General features: G+C 40.4%; 1 protein-coding gene across 12 annotated transcripts in view; it reads right to left on the reverse strand.

Moving 5' to 3' along the window:
• Positions 1-17,606, reverse strand: part of TBC1D32 (TBC1 domain family member 32) — a 199,474-nt gene that overhangs the window by 16,785 nt on the left and 165,083 nt on the right. For all 12 annotated transcript variants that reach the window (XM_043510889.1, XM_038396853.2, XM_043510892.1 and 9 more), the window contains 4 exons: positions 15,024-15,093; positions 13,733-13,848; positions 5,483-5,637; positions 3,659-3,799 (listed from right to left, as the gene is read on the reverse strand). In XM_043510889.1, coding sequence (XP_043366824.1) covers positions 3,659-3,799; positions 5,483-5,637; positions 13,733-13,848; positions 15,024-15,093 — 482 coding nt within the window. The remainder of the gene's footprint in view (positions 1-3,658; positions 3,800-5,482; positions 5,638-13,732; positions 13,849-15,023; positions 15,094-17,606) is intronic.

A 17,606-nucleotide genomic window follows, 5' to 3' on the forward strand; every position in this document is an offset into this window, starting at 1 on the left:
ACCATGCCAACTACTGTGGAATTTGCATAGTGGAAATAGAAGAATTAACATATTAAGGAAAGACCCAGATCCAGGGTCCATAACTGGGAAATACTCTTAATCGGCAACTGAACATGTAGCTCCAGAATTTGACCTCTAGAGTATAGTTGTTATGAAAGTGGGTCTGATTCCTGAGATATGATTGCCTTCTATAAATATATCAGAGGGATAAATACCGGAGAGGGAGAGGAATTATTTAAGCTCAGTACCAATGTGGACACAAGAACAAATGGATATAAACTGGCCACCAGGAAGTTTAGACTTGAAATTAGACGAAGGTTTCTAACCATCAGAGGAGTGAAGTTTTGGAATTTGGAATTTCCAAGGGAAGCAGTGGGGGCAAAAGACCTATCTGGCTTTAAGATTAAACTCAATAAGTTTATGAAGGAGATGGTATGATGGGATAACATGATTTTGATAATTAATTAATCTTTAAATATTCATGGTAAATAGGCCCATTGGCCTTTGATGGGATGTTAGATGGGGTGGGATCTGAGTTACTACAGAAAATTCTTTCCTGAGTATCTGGCTGGTGAATCTTGCCCATATGCTCAGGGTTTAGCTGATCACCATATTTGGGGTTGGGAGGGAATTTTCCTCCAGGGCAGATTGGAAGTGGCCCTGGAGGTTTTTCGCCTTCCTTTGTAGCAAGGGCACGGGTCACTTGCTGGAGGATTCTCTGCTCCTTGAAGTCTTTAAACCACGATTTGAGGACTTCAATAGCTCAGACATAGGTGAGAGGTTTTTTGCAGGAGTGAGTGGGTGAGATTCTGTGGCCTGCGTTGTGCAGGAGGTCAGACCAGCTGATCATAATGGTCCCTTCTGACCTTAGTATCTATGAATCTATAATTGTTTAAGTTGAAACACAAATTTCAAAGTTTAATGACAGAAAAAATAAACTATTCTTTATGTATTGAATTTTCTTAAGATTTTTTTAAATGGTATGGATGTCTTTGAAAGTATACTTAACGTGTGTTTCCCTTTAAATTAAAGAATTTATGTGCCTTGTAAATGAATGGTAGGTCCTTCCCTGAGGCACCATTGGATTTAATTGAATGGTATGGGAGACACAGGATTTAGCAGCTTGTTTTTTTTTTCCATTTCTAAATCACCATTTGTTGCCTAATCCCTTGTGTACAGCACACTTCATTTAGCTCTAGACCACAAATCCGTTGTTAATCAGCCCCAAAGTGTTGAAAAATATGAAGAAGCAGAAAGTACTGTCAAAAGAAAAGGAGTACTTGTGGCACCTTAGAGACTAACAAATTTATTAGAGCATAAGCAAGAGCATCGGATGCAATGCATCCGATGAAGTGAGCTGTAGCTCACGAAAGCTTATGCTCTAATAAATTTGTTAGTCTCTAAGGTGCCACAAGTACTCCTTTTCTTTTTGCGAATACAGACTAACACGGCTGCTACTCTGAAACCAGAAAGTACTGTGTTACTAATTAGATTACAATGACTATGCTTTAGAATGAGATTGCATTCAGTTGTGTATTCCTATACACTGACATTTATATATGTTAAAGTTGCTTTCATAGTTAAATGAAGCATTATTTTTTGCAATAAAATAACACAATAATGTAGCCAGAGGATGTGTGCGTATTACAGTGGTGTCCATTCTAGTTATGTGTTTCCATTAAAAATTTATTCTTGCCATGGGTATTACTGTGAATTGTGATAAAACTTAGCATACAAATTATATCACATATTTTTCTAAAGACGGATTATTTATTATTATTAAAAGTAAATGCAGTGTTTGTGAGAGTGAGATCCCTGGAGGGAAAGCCTCTATTCCACTTAATAGTGTGCGTTATTCTGCTTGTGCCGTACCTTTCTCTATATGGCCCCATCAGTATGCCTCAACCCTGACCCTGGAGGGACTGTATGGAGGTCTAGTTCAATCTCCATGTTCACTGAGTTTTTAACATCCCTGCTGAGACTTCCAATAAGGGTGTTAATGCCAATATTGATTTATTTAGTTAATAGGTTGTTCAACTGCTCATCGCTGTAGTATTTCAACACCTCACGTACAATGATTTTATCCACAAAACACCCCTGTGGAGGTAGGGCAATATTACTACCTCCACTTAACAGATGGGGAACTGAAGAATAAAGAAATTAAGGAACTGATTTTCAGATGAGTTGAGCAGCAACAACTCTCATTGACTTGGGAATTCTTGATCTCAACACCTTTGATAATGAGGCCTTAAAGTGACTTGCTCAAGATTGCACAGAAAGGCTCTGAATCCCAGTCCAATGATTTAATACTAAGACATTCATTCCCTTTATCTGAGCTTTTCTGTGATAAGAGCATCTGTCCTGTAGGAATGAGAATCCAGTGGGAGTTGGGAATGCTCAGCATCTCTGAAACTCAGGCAATTAACCTTTATTGGGGCCAGATCCTGCTCTCTATGCTTGTCTAAAGGACGATAAAAAGTGTGTTGTAAGGATAGGTTCATTAACAGGTACTAACAACAAATTTTTAATCCTGAACTAGACAAGGACAATTGACTTCAACAACAGCTGGATCAGGCCGTGTGTGAATTGATGCCTTGTGCTATTATACTTCCTCCCCTTTCTCATTTTAAAAAAACAGTCCGTTCCTTTCACTTTGAAAGGCAGCTTTTTCTTATATTTTAAATTTTATCCTTTATGGGTAAGACTGAGCAGTATACATAAGGAAGTAGAATCAAATTCAGACATTGTAAATCTTGATGAGTTCATGTTTTCTCTCTTTTAATCAATTCTTGCATCACATCCACATCCATTCCCATAAAGAACACACTTGAGCCCCCAAATCTTGGCACAAAATGACCCTTTTAATGGGTTAAGCCCAGTGCAACTGTAAGACTTTTTCTTGATCTTTCCCAGCACTTAAGAAGACCCTTCCCCACCCGTAAGGTGGTGAAGAAGAGCCTGTGTGTTTGTTCATCCATAGCCTTGAGTAAATCTCTAGAAGCAACAGCACTTACATGGGACTTTACATCTTCAAAGCACGATAGAAACACGCATGAGAGGACCTACAGTTGCTGTGTTTGAATAAAATCTCAGCCTTAATATTACATTAATATATGGATTTGGGCTTGCTTTTTCACCTAATTGTAATGATTGGTTGTGATATCAGGAACTTTAACTCCAATATAAGCTGAATTGTCTTATACCATACAAATGTACTACAGAATTTAGCCTCCTACTGGAAATGACCATGCCATTGAGATTTTTTTACCCCTTCTGATTTCATTAAAAAATCCAGCACATTTTGGTCAAGCTTTTGCATAAAATAGGAAGGAGCAGCTCCTCAGCTGAAGTTAATTGGCATAGTTCCATTGAAGTCAACTGTTTTCCATTTTAAAATGTTTTAACTGTATACTTTTAGTCCTAAACATAAAAATCTATATTAAAAAGCCTACAAAATGAATAGTTATCTGATTTTCACACCAATTTACTTTGTGTGGCTGAAGACTAAAACTTTATTCTTTAGTCATTTTATTGTGGCTGGGTTTTATAGCTTGTTACATACCTGAGCCATAGTAGCTTCAACCTTCTCTGAATATCCTTGATTTTGTGGATTTAAGTCGAACATTTAACAATGCTTTAATATGCTTTTGTAAATTACCTGTGATGGAGTGAAACCAGACATGTGGAAAGCTGAAAAGACAAGTGGCAACTCAGCCTTCAGCAACATCTCAACGTAGTGAGCACTGCAAAAATAGATGGGGTGGATGCCAGATTCTGCTGTGTCAATAGATAGGTGTACCTGACCAACAAAGCAAACAATAAATAATAATTGTTACTTACTTCAGAAGAAAATGTATGATTTTACTTTAAAAGACACTACTAAATAAGTAAATATTCGTTGGTACCAGAAGCAGGAGAAAAGTGTGGTAAAATGTGTGGAAAACTGTAAAGAGAGAAACTGTTACAAAAAAGTTTACCAGCTATTTCTCTTGGTTGACAGCCCAATTCCTTATTACATATATGGTTTAATAAATGTTAACTTTGTGAGTAGGAAGGGTGAGATTCCCCCTCCCCATTCATTGCCCAAGTAGACACATAGAGACTGTTGTTTATAAATGAGGGAGTGGAGAATAGGAGACAGATGTTTTTTGCAATCCTATATAGTGGATAAAGAATTGGATGGAGCTGTCATGATTTGCCCAGGTGTGGTGTGTGTATGTGGAGGAGAATATATATGGAGGGTAGAAGTGAAGTTCTATTTGAATGGGAGAATGGGGAATGAAAGGTTACCAGCGTGGAATGTGCTGGGCAGATCGGTGTGTGGTTTGTAAGTAATGTGTTTTTGGCTTGGTGAAGACGTGCATTCCTTTGAACTTTTCCTTCTTTTTCCTTTGGGTCCTGGCTTACAGGAGGTTGCATGTATAATACAACCTCCCACTTCATATAGGACACCTCAGTTGGGACTGAGAGTTACATAATGGGAGAAATTAAGACTCCTGTTTGGGGCAAAGAGGAGGTAGAGGTGAGTTCTGGATTGTACATATTAATGTTTTGGTGGAACTAATTAACATTTAATGTGGGGGATCTTTAGCCTAAAACTGCTTTATACTTTTGCCTGGAGGTTTCACACTTGTTAATTTAGCTATGAAGGATGAACTTCAGTATGGAGGATGGTCAGCACAAACAGACTCACAAAATGAAGCCAACCTTCTCAGTGCTGGAACAGCAGCAGAATTGGACCAGGAGCTGTTCATACGGTATGTACTGCAAGTACGAATATACAAACACCCTCTTGAAAAAGAGCTAGAGAATCATCTAATAAGCCCACAATTTTCTAGTGACTGACTATAGCTGATAGTTTAATTTACACCAGTCACAGAACCTGACAAAGTACAATACCAAACAAAAGAGATTTTTTAAAATAGATGACATCATATTTAACAAAGCATGAAAATTATGGAGCTTGTGTAACTAGCTTGATTTAAATACCAGCCATTTGATTTAAATACGAGCCATTTGAAATATGGAATTATTCAGTACTTGGTCAGTACGGAAGTTTCTAATTAATAGAGCATTTTAGTATTTTTCTGTACAACTCTGATATTTTGTGCCTTTTATTGATTTTATAATACAACAAAGCTAATAATCAAAACAATGAACTTGCACAGTGTAATAATAATAAAAAGGCCACTCAATAGTACCTTCTCCCTACACAAAGAATTTAACACAACTAATAAAGTTTATTTTATTGCCAACTTTAACATTCAATAACACTGCCATAAGTCTACCCGTTATTTCACTGCCTTTAAACAACCATTTGAACAAATGTCAAATCTATATTTTTCTGAGAGAATTTTTAAGGGACAAGCAGTTAGTTAGAGGATCTTAATGAAAAGTGAAACAATAACTCAGTGAAACTGATAAACATTCCTTTAAAAAATTTCAAAACCACCTTTAAAAAGAAAAGCTTTTAAAGTCTTACGGAAAGATGCAGTCTTCGCAGCCAGAGAAATGCTGAGATAAGAAGATTGGAAAATCGTTGAAGAAATGTTAATGTTTTCTCTCTCTCTCCTGACATTATTAGAAATACAGAAGACGCAAACCAGTCATAGCCAGCATAACCTTCCTGCAGACAACCTGTAGGAGAACGTTAAGGAACTCTGACAAACAACAAACTATTGCTGGCATAAAAGCATGTTTCTTTTCTCCAAGAAACAAAGAATCAGCAAAATAATAATAAAAATAATTAGATTGTGAATCACAACAAATCAGGTACTTTAAGAAATGGGAATCTGAAAGTTAATATAATAATCCAAACATAACAATGTCAAGATGTGTAGACCCAGGGTTCTATTGTAGCAACTCCAGTGTTGCATCAGTGTAGCTACACTGAAGATGGTTTCATGAACATAAAAAGTCCATTAAATTTAAATCAGTATAAAACTGGAGTAAAATTCATTGTGATAAATTAGGCCCTTAGACTTTGAACTAATTTTCCTCTCTGCAAAGTCCACGTAATTCTTCCATGACCCTTGGAAAAACACAAACAAAAACACCAAAACCTAGGTGCTTTAATGATTATTTTAAGTTAAGACGAATAGCCCAACACCCATAAGTACTTTATAACAGTAAACAAATACGTGCATCTGTTAAGGTTCCTTCCCCACTCTGAACTCTTGGGTACAGATGTGGGGACCTGTATGAAAACCCCCTAAGATTATTTTTACCAGCTTAAGTTAAAACTTCCCCAAGGTACAAACTCTTTTACCTTTTGCCCTTGGACTTTATTGCTGCCACCACCAAGAGTCTAACAGATATATAACAGGGAAAGAGCCTGCTTGGAAACGTCTTTCCCCCCAAAATCCTCCCCAAACCCTACACCCCCTTTCCTGGGAAAGGCTTGATAAAAAATCCTCACCAATTTGCATAGGTGAACACAGACCCAAACCCTTGGATCTTGAGAACAATGAAAAAGCAATCAGGTTCTTAAAAGAAGAATTTTAATTGAAGAAAAAAAGTAAAAGAATCACCTCTGTAAAATCAGGATGGTAAATACCTTACAGGTACCTTTACAGATTCAAAACATAGAGAATCCCTCTAGGCCAAACCTTAAGTTACAAAAAGACACAAAAACAGGAACATACATTCCATTCAGTACAGCTATTTTATCAGCCATTTAAACAAAACAGAATCTAACGCATATCTAGCTAGATTACATACTAAGTTCTAAGACTCCATTCCTTTTCTGTTCCCAGCAAAAAGCATCACACAGAAGAGAGAACCTTTGTTTCCCCCCCCCGCCCTCGCAGCTTTGAAAGTATCTTGTCTCCTCATTGGTCGTTTTGGTCAGATGCCAGCGAGGTTATCCTAGCTTCTTAACCCTTTACAGATGAAAGGGTTTTGCCTTGGACCAGGAGGGATTTTAAAGGTGTTTACCCTTCCCTTTATATTCATGACACGCCCCCCCAAATCACAGATAGGGTGAAATGCTGGCTGTGATTTCTTCCTGGAGCTCTATGAGAAAACAGAGTTAATAAGACACATGCACCTCTAAATATACAACCAAGTATATAAAGACTAACAATATTTTCCACATCTCAAGGACGATTTTTAACCAGTTGATTCTGCGAAACTTTCACAGGAGATTGCATCAGCCACTTTGTTAGAAGCTCCTGAGATGTGTTGGATGTCAAAATCAAAATCTTGGAGAGCTAAACTCCACCAAATAAGTTTTTTGTTATTTCCCGTGGCGGTATGAAGCCACTGTAGCGCAGCATGGTTGGTTTGCTGGTGGAAACGCCGTCCCCAAACATATGGGCATAGCTTTTCCAGAGCGTAGACAATGGCGTAACATTCTTTTTCATTGACTGACCAGTTGCTTTCCCTCTCAGACAGCTTCTTGCTGAGAAACACTTCAGGGTGGAATTCTTGATCCAGTCCTTCCTGCATTAAAACTGTTCCCACACCACGCTTGGACGCATCTGTGGTTACTAAGAACGGTTTGTCAAAGTCTGGGGCCCTTAGTACAGGGTCAGATATGAGTGTCGCTTTAAGCTGGTTAAAGGCCTTCTGACGCTCTTCGGGCCACTGAACGGCAATTGGCTGTTTCTTTTTGGTTAGGTCTGTCAGTGGGGTGGTGATTTGGCTGTATTGTGCCTGTAATAACCGGCCAAGCCTAAGGAGGATTGAACCTGTTTCTTTGACTTTGGGACAGCCCACTTTTGGATAGCATCCACTTTGGTCTGTAGGGGGTTGATAGTTCCTTGACCCACCTGGTGTTCAAGGTAAGTCACTCTGTTTAGGCCTATTTGACACTTCTTAGCCTTAACAGTTAGTCCTTTCTCCCTTATGCGCTCAAAGACTTTTTGTAGATGTTCCAGGTGTTCTGCCCAGGAATCCAAAAATATGGCCACATTGTCAAGGTAGGCAACTGCATATTCTCCTAATCCCGCTAGGAGACCATCTACAAGTCTTTGGAACGTGGCGGGTGCATTCCGCAGCCCAAAAGGGAGTACATTAAATTTATACAGCCTGACATGTGTGGTGAAGGCTGACCTTTCCTTGGCGGATTCATTTAGCAGTACCTGCCAGTACCCCTTGGTTAAGTCCAAGGTAGAGATGAACTGGGCCTGTCCCAGTTTCTCTAATAGTTCATCTGCGCGTGGCGCTGGATAATTGTCTGGGCGAGTTACAGCATTTAGCTTATGGGTAGTCCACGCAAAAATGTATCTCCCCATCTGGTTTGGGAACTAGAACCACTGGAGATGCCCATGCACTGACAGAGGGGCGGATTACACCATCTGTAACATATCCTGGATCTCCCATTCTATAGCAGTTTTAGCTTGAGGAGACACCCGGTAAGGTTGTACTTTAATCGGGTGAGCATTACCTGTGTCAATGGAGTGGTATGCCCGTTCAGTCAGTCCTGGGGTGGCTGAGAATGTTAGCATGTAGCTAGTGCACAGCTCCTTGATCTGCTGTCGCTGCATACGCCCAAGGGTCATGGAGAGGTTCACCTCTTCCACACCACCAGCACTTTTCCCTTCGTAGTAGACATCTTCAGGCCACTCAGCATCATCTCCTCCCTGGGCTGTAAACTGACAAACCTTTAATTCTCTGGAATAAAAGGGCTTTAGAGAATGGTACACCTTAGGCTTTCGGTTTGAGGTGGGGAATGCTATGAGATAATTAACAGCTCCCAGGCACTCCTGGACAGTGAATGGCCCTTCCTACGATGCTTCCACTTTATGGGCCTGGAGCGCCTTTAAGACCATAACCTGGTCCCCTACTTTGAAGGACCATTCTCTGGCACGTTTATCATACCAGGTTTTTTGCTCTTTTTGAGCATCCTGTAAGTTTTCTTTAGCAAGGGCTAGAGGGGTTCGGAGGGTGTTTTGTAGGTTGGTTACAAAGTCCAGAATGTTAGTTCCTGGAGAAGGTGTAAATCCCTCCCATTGCTGCTTCACCAACTGTAATGACCCCTTAACCTCGCGGCCATATACAAGTTCAAATGGTGAAAACCCTAAACTGGGATGTGGTACAGCTCTGTAGGCAAAGAGAAACTGCTGCAACACTAGGTCCCAATCACTGGAGTGCTCATTTACGAATTTACGTATCATGGCCCCCAAAGTTCCATTAAACTTCTCCACCATGCTATTTGTTTGATGGTGGTAAGGAGTGGCAACCAAGTGATTTACCCCATGAGCTTCCCAAAGGCTTTCCATAGTTCCTGCCAGGAAATTAGTTCCTGCATCTGTAAGGATGTCGGAGGGCCAACCTACCCTGGCAAAAATGTCTGCTAGTGCCTGGCACACACTTTTAACCCTGGTGTTGCTTAGAGCTACTGCTGCTGGCCATCGGGTGGCAAAATCCATGAAAGTCAGTATGTACTGCTTTCTTCTGGGTGTCTTTTTTGGAAAAGGATCCAGAATATCCACAGCTACTCGCTGAAATGGAATCTCAATGATGGGGAGTGTCTGGATAGGGGTTCTGACCTGGTCTTGGGGTTCTCCCACTCTTTGACATGCCTCACAAGACTGAACACAGGTAGAAACATCCTTGCCCAGTCCCTCCCAGTGGAATGACCTCACCAAACAGTCTTTGGTCCTGTTCACCCCAGCATGGCCACTAGGATGATTGTGAGCTAAGCTCAAGAGCTTGACCCGGTACTTAATTGGAACTACCAGCTGTCTCTGAGGATGCCAGTCTTCCTGGTGTCCACCAGAAAGAGTTTCCTTGTATAAAAGTCCTCTTTCTACAACAAACCCGGATCGATTAGAAGAGCTGAGAGGTGGTAGGTTGCTCTGGGCTGCTGTCCAAGCTCTCTGGAGGCTTTCATCTGCTTCCTGTTTGGTCTGGAATTGTTCCCTTGATGCTGGAGACATCTGTTCCTCATTGGATTGTGGACGTAGGGTTGGTCCCTCTGGAAGCGATATAGGGGGTGGAGCTGTTTCCGTTGACTATGAACCGCTCTCCGCCGGTGCACTATGTTGAGGTTCAGGCTCTGGCTGAGCCTCTGGTGTAGGGTTATCGGCTGCTGCCAGTTCAGGTTTGCTGGGGCCCTCTGGTGTTGGGGTTGCAAGAACTGGATTCAGTGCTGGCAATGGGTCTGGTGCTGGTTGTTCTGCCGGTTCCGGTTCTGGAATTGGCTCTGTCTGGGTCTCTGGGACTGGATCCACTACTGTTGTTGCAGACATTGGCCTGGGGTCCAGGTCCATCACTTCTGACCGGGTCATGGTAGAAGTTTCCGGAACAGAGCTAGGCGTGACGGCTTGTTTAGCCTGGCTGTGGGTGACCATTCCCACCCTCTTGGCTAGCTTCATATGATTGGCCAAGTCTTGCCCCAACAGTATGGGGATGGAATAATCATCATAGACTGCAAAAGTCCACGTTCCTAACTAGCCCTTGTACTGGACAGGCAACTTGGCTGTAGGCAAATCGAAAGAGTTTGACTTGAAGGGTTGAACCATCACTTGGATCTCTGGGTTGATTAAATTGGGGTCCACCAAGGAAGCATGGATAGCTGACACTTGTGCTCCGGTGTCCCTCCACGCGGTGACTTTCTTCTCACTCACACTCACAGTTTCCCTCCGCTCCGAGGGTATCTGGGCCTGAGGACCTCTGGTGTGATTCTGGTGCAATGAACTGAAATTTGTTGGGGTTCTTGAGGCAGTTGGCCTTTACATGCCCCGGCTCATTACGTTTAAAACACTGTCCAGCTGACAGGTCACTCGGGCGAGGTGGGTTGCTGGAGAATGGTGTGGCAGGACGATAAGTTGTCTGGAAGGTTCCTGGGGGGTAGTTGGGGCCTTGGGCTGCCCCCGGTAGTAGGGTGTGGTGTGAGGTTGTCCCTTCTGGTATCCACTCCAACTGCAACCAGTTTTTTTCTTTTCTGCCACCTCCACCCATTTGGCAGCAATCTCTCCCACCTCAATTACAATTTTGGGCTTCCCATCTATGATGCATCTTTCTATATCCTCAGGAACACCCTCTAAGAACTGCTCCACTTGCATTAGGAAGGGCAAATCCTGCTGGAGATTTAACACTTGCTCCTGATATCCAGGTGTCCCAATGTTTCACAATGTGGTAGGCATGTTGGGTAAATGGCACGTCTGGTTTCCACCTTAGGGCCCTGAACCGCCGACGGGAATGCTCGGATGTTAGCCCCATTCTGACTCTCGCCTTGGTTTTAAACAGTTCATACTTGTTCATGTGTTCCTTAGGCATTTCAGCCACCACCTCAGCTAAGGGTCCACTGAGCTGCGGCCTCAGCTCTACCATGTAGTGATCTGTAGAGATGCTGTACCCAAGGCAAGCACTTTCGAAGTTTTCTAAGAAGGCCTTGGTATCATCGCCTGCCTTGTAGGTGGGGAACTTTCTGGGATGGGAAGAGGTACTGGGACAAGGATTGCTAGGGTTTGTTGGTATATTCTGCTGAGCCTTTGCCTTCTCCATCTCCAGTGCATGCTTCCTCTCTTTTTCCTCCTCCTCCAGTTCTTTGTCCCTTGCCTCCATAGCTCTCCTGTGGGCAGCCTCTTGGGTTTTTTTCTGCCTCTTTCGCTGCCTCCATTTCTTTGTCCTTTGCCTCCATCGCTCACCTGTGGGAAGCTTCTAGGGCTTTTTCTGCCTCTTTCACTGCCTCCAGTCTGATTAACTCCAATTTGTGTTGTGTCTTGGTTTCTGTCATCTTTGCCTCTCTGTTTTTAACTAACTTTACACCCGAGAGTTAGAAATAAAACAAACAAACAAAAAAACTTGGCTTGTAAAATTTTGCTATGCTGTAATATGATACCTATATTCTCTGATAATGATTGTCAGCCAACAGAAAAATCCTTAAAAAAACCCAAACAAACCTAACACGTCTGTCTCTAGGCAAATAGACAGAAAACCCCTCTAGTTGCTCTTAGGTTAAAAAAAAAAATTCTTAAGGTCTGTGAAGACTTGTGAATTTCCCTGCAGGAGGTTAACTACCCTGCCTCTAGGTAGAGAAAACTCCAGCTCACAAAAGACAATTCCCTTTTCTCTCTGCTCTGGCCCTCAAGCAGAGACCAAAAACAACCTCTAACTGCTTTCAGCTTAAAACCAGCTTTCCCGCAGCCCAAAGGAAAAAAAAATTCCTTTTAAAATCTGTGCTTCTGGTTCAAAAAAATCTCAAATTGATCTCAAAATGATTTCAGGTTAATCCCACCGCTCTGCCACCATGTCAAGCTTCCTTCCCCACTCTAGGGTACAGATGGGGGGACCTGCATGAAAACTCCCTAAGATTATTTTTACCAGCTTAGGTTAAAACTTCCCCAAGGTACAAACTATTTTACCTTTTGCCCTTGGACTTCATTGCTGCCACCACCAAGCGTCTAACAGATATATAACAGGGAAAGAGCCCGCTTGGAAATATCTTTCCCCCCCAAATCCTCCCCAAACCCTACACCCCCTTTCCTGGGAAAGGCTTGATAAAAAATCCTCACCAATTTGCATAGGTGAACACAGACCCAAACCCTTGGATCTTGAGAACAATGAAAAAGCAATCAGGTTCTTAAAAGAAGAATTTTAATTGAAGAAAAAAAGTAAAAGAATCACCTCTGTAAAATCAGGATGGTAAATACCTTACAGGTACCCTTACAGATTCAAAACATAGAGAATCCCTCTAGGCCAAACCTTAAGTTACAAAAAGACACAAAAACAGGAATATACATTCCATTCAGCACAGCTATTTTATCAGGCATTTAAACAAAACAATCTAACGCATATCTAGCTAGATTACATACTAAGTTCTAAGACTCCATTCCTTTTCTGTTCCCAGCAAAAAGCATCATACAGAAGAGAGAACCTCTGTTTCCCATCCTCCACCCCTCCAGCTTTGAAAGTATCTTGTCTCCTCATTAATCATTTTGGTCAGGTGCCAGCGAGGTTATCCTAGCTTCTTAACCCTTTACAGATGAAAGGGTTTTGTCTCGGGCCAGGAGGGATTTTAAAGCTGTTTACTGTTCCCTTTATATTTATGACAGCATGTAATAAAGAGGAGGGTGGATACAAAAATTTCATTAAAAAAACAGGTTGTCGCTTTCAAACTTCCAAGGAGGTATAAAACAATAGTAAACATAAAAAAATTAAAGGCTTTGAAAATGAAGTATAGTTTGCCAGCATCCTTAAATATTGTATAAAATAATAAACGAAACACATTACTAGGTAGGATAGCCTGTCAAAGGGCTTTTTTGTGTTTTTTTTAATACAAACAAGTAAAATACACGATTATATGAAAAAATATTAGTAAAAAACCGTAGTGCAAATCAAATTATAACTGCAGATGACTAAATGATCAATATTAATAATATTATCATCAATATTATAGAAGAAACTAGCAGACCTAATGGGGATCAGAGCTAATTGCTCTGGGCACTGTACAAACATATTGAAAGACATGATTCTGCCCCAAAGTGCTTAAAATCAAAACCAGAGAAGACACACAAGCAAGTTTAATAATCAAATGAAAGGGAAGGATGAGGGTTACTGTCAAAGACCATATAGTTATTCTGTCAAGTACACATTTTAGTGATATAAAGGTTTCAGAATAATGGATTTTTCTTTTATGTATGCACAAAATGTAATGAAAAATACTATGTAGTCTGCACCACCACTAGGAATTCAAAGAACAAGATAAATGAAAAATTTCTTTGACAGTTCAACTGTCACTAATGTCTTGGTCAATCTAACTTGTGTCATCTAAAAAGGATACGAAGTGAGGACTTTACAGATGTTTGCTGTTGTTTCAGAAATTTGTCACAGTGCATTAACACCAGGCACAGATCATTTTCAGCACCATCTTTCAGCAAATTTAAATATTTACCATACCTAATAAAATAAAGTGTAAACAAATTTAGACACTTAAGTTTAAATAAAAGTAAAACATAAAAGTCTGTTCTTTAAAAATAAGAACACATTTTACTGGATGCATTTAATACAGTTCTAGGATTTATGAAAAGTTAAGAACTCATAGCCCTATATGTAATTAAGCGTATACTGTGGTTAGGGCTGGGGATTCAGTCTGGTGACAGTTCGGGAAGCAACTGGTGAACTGGTTTAGATTCTACTGAAGGAGCACAGCAGACATTTGTTACTAAGGTTTGCAACCTGTCATAGGAGTCTTATTATGTCCTCAGCTGTCCCTGGACATTCAGACTGCAGCAGATGCCAACACTGTATTTTTTTAAAATCTGCACTGTGCTAGAAGGCCTCAACCATTTCTTTCAGACACAGACCTTGCTTCCATTATCCATGTCTTTGTGATTTCAAGATAAGATTATTGTGAAGTCCTACATGTGAGGCAATTCTTTAAGATCATTTGGAAATTTAGGCCTCAAACCTGCACACACTTATGCAACCTCACTCACATGAGCTCTTCTGTTGACTTTAATAGGATTACATGCATTTAAAGTTAAGCATGGGTGTGATCCTTTGCAAGGTCAGGGTCTGAAATTCCTGTAGAAAGTGATATAGAAATTTGGTGAAGAAATAATCTGCTTAATCTGCAACAAGGAAGATTTAGGTTAGATATTAGGAAAATATTTCTAATAGAAGGATAGTTAAACATTGGAATAGGCTTCTAAGAGAGGCTGTGAAACCTCCATTGTTGGAGGTTTTTAAGAACAGGTTAGACAAACTCCTGTCAGGGATGTTCTTTGTTCTATCTCAGAGCAGGGGATGGACTAAATAACCTCTCGAGGAACTTTACAGGTCTATATTTCTAAGATTCTATAATGTATGGTTAGCTGTAAATCTTGCTAAACAAGTTGCAATTATCCCTTAGAACAATAATGAATAATAACCTATTTAATTTGTTGCAGATAATTTAACCATGTACTAATACCTTTTTCATCTTTAAAGTAAATATTCATTCTCTCAAAAATGTTCTTTAGATTTAAATGGTACAAAACGTTGAGCTGATGGATTAAATATCATTAAAGTCATTGCAAGGAAATCAAACAAACTCTAGAAATACACAAGAGAAATATTTTAATGCAATGTACCTGACTGTCATTTTAATGCCAAGCTGCTGCACAGATGAAAGGCTTTCATTCTTCACATTTGCATCATGAGCTAAAAACAAAAGCAAATATAAATATAAATATGTAAAAAGTCTGCATTATAATGATGATTTTAATTGAAAATGGGATGAAGGTAATATTTTTACATATTTTAATGCCAAATCCAGAACATTGTTTGTATCTGAAGTGCTGTCACTAATCTCTGCAAAGATTATTACAGGAAACTATATACAACTGAACCCTCAGCTTTTTTAAAAGATGTTTGAAAACAAAAAGCAATTATGCACGTTTCTCATGGTCACAACCAGCCTTCAGCACAACCAGAACAGGCAACTAGCTGGGGCCTCCATTCTCAGCATAACATCTTCTCTCTGGCAGGTGAAACAGACAAAACTGTAACTCCTGGCCCAATTCCCTCCTTTCCAGCAGTTTGGACCTCATGAGTGTAAAGCCAACCTTGTTTACATATACCGTTTTGTAAATCTCATCAAATATATTGAAAATATTGAACTGAAAGGGACCTAAAAGTACTTTCCTCACTTATTGTTCTGTATGACTGTAATGTATGTCTCTACTTTACACACTTTGTATTGAATTTAAAAGCTGTAAACTAGACTGTGGCAAGCCTCAGCTGTTTTTACCCTTGGTGACACGGGTTGGGGTAAAACAGTCCCTCTTGGCTGCACAGGGGCATTACGTCCTTCCCTCAGCCAGTGTTTTGGGCTTGTTTTTCTCGATTATGGGAGGAAATACAGTCTCCCCTCCTGGAGAGGCTTGCTCCCATGCTGCTACTCGCCTGGTAGCTTGACTCCTTTCCAACCAAGGGTGGCCTGGGACCTTTTTAAATTCTCCCTGGCGGGCGGAATCAGCTGATCCTAATTGACCTCAGGTATCTCCCTCTCGGCTGATCCTAACTGATCTCTCGTAACCCCTTCTCAGCTGAACCTGATTGACCTGTAGTTACCCCTCCCCAGTTGATAGGGAGGAGAGCCTTTTAACTTTCTGGGACTGTTTTCTACCCCTCTCCCCCTCGCAGCCATTTGTCCTGAGTTTATCACAAGAGCAAAAAATTAATAAATCTGATGCATTAAAACTAAGCATCCTCTATAAATATTTTTTATCACACATTTAAATCCTAAATGCAAAAGACGTAACAAAAGGATATTATCTCTCATACACATTATATTCAAAGATAAGTATAGAGTCCTCAGCAAATTATTAACACATAATAAATGTTCTGAGTTGTCGGGGTCCAGGGTCTGACAGGTTCTAATTTTCATTTTCTAGTTTAGTTTCTGGTCCTGGCTAGTAAGTACTAATAAATTGACACTAAGCAAGTTTTTGTCATCTATCTAGTGGATGGCACGATTTTGTTAAAATAAGTGATCAGTTTTCACATTTTTAACATATATATTCAGCAGAAACCAAAATATACCATTTTCCCAGGATGTAAGTGATAATTCTGTGACAGATCAGCTCACTTTCTAATTTAATGGTATTTTCTCCCATCCCACTTGAACAGACATAAGAAACCAAACTAAAGGAACTACTTACTCCAATTCAAGTGAGCTCTCTAGTTTCCTTGTTTGCATACAAGCCATGGATACCATTGCACTAAAGATAAAATATTTACAAGCTGCGGGAGGTGAAGTCCTGGCTGGAATGAAAAAGGTTAACAAAAGCAACTAAGAGAACAAGCCCTCCATTTGGATCACATGAAATAGATCAAAATGTTATTGAAATAATAAAGAAAACAATAATACATGAAAATTACATTTAACAAAGAAGAGAGAAAGTTCAACAGTAGAACAGTGATAAGAAAACACAAGCTGTGTGTGACGGGTTGGATCACAGAAACCCCTTTGGGGCTGCCAAGTGATGTGCCAAGACTACTTCTGCCCCTGCCTTTCCTGCCAGCTTGGAAATCCAGAACCCTGCCTGATTGTGCCAGATATGCTTGCCGCCACAAACACAGACCCAGGTCTGAACCATGTCCCACAAACTGCAAGCTTAACTGAAAGCAGCTTAAGCTTAAGAAGTGTTCCTGTCTTTAGCACTCAGATGCCCAACTCCCAGTGGGGTCCAAACCCCAAATAAATCCATTTTACCCTGTATAAAACTTATACAGGGTAAACTCATAAATTGTTCGCCCTCTATAACACTGATAGAGAGATATACACAGCTGACCCCCGGTATTAATACATGCTCTGGGTTAATTAATAAGTAAAAAGTGATTTTATTAAATACAGAAAGTAGGATTTAAGTGGTTCCAAGTAATAGCAGACAGAACAAAGTGAATTACCAAGCAAAATAAAATAAAACACACAAGTCTATGCCTACTCCAGTAAGAAAACTGAATACAGATAAGACCTCACCCTCAGAGGCGTTCCATTAAGCTTCCTTTTACAGACTAGTCTCCTTCTAGTCTTGGTCCAGCAATCACACACACTCCCTGTAGTTACTGTCCTTTGTTCCAGTTTCTCTCAGGTATCCTTGGGGGTGTTGAGGCTATCTCCTTATCCAGCTGAAGACAAAATGGAGGGGTATCCCAGGGGTTTAAATAGA

This window comes from Dermochelys coriacea, chromosome 3 (assembly GCF_009764565.3).
Source record: "Dermochelys coriacea isolate rDerCor1 chromosome 3, rDerCor1.pri.v4, whole genome shotgun sequence".
NCBI lineage: Eukaryota > Metazoa > Chordata > Testudines > Dermochelyidae > Dermochelys > Dermochelys coriacea.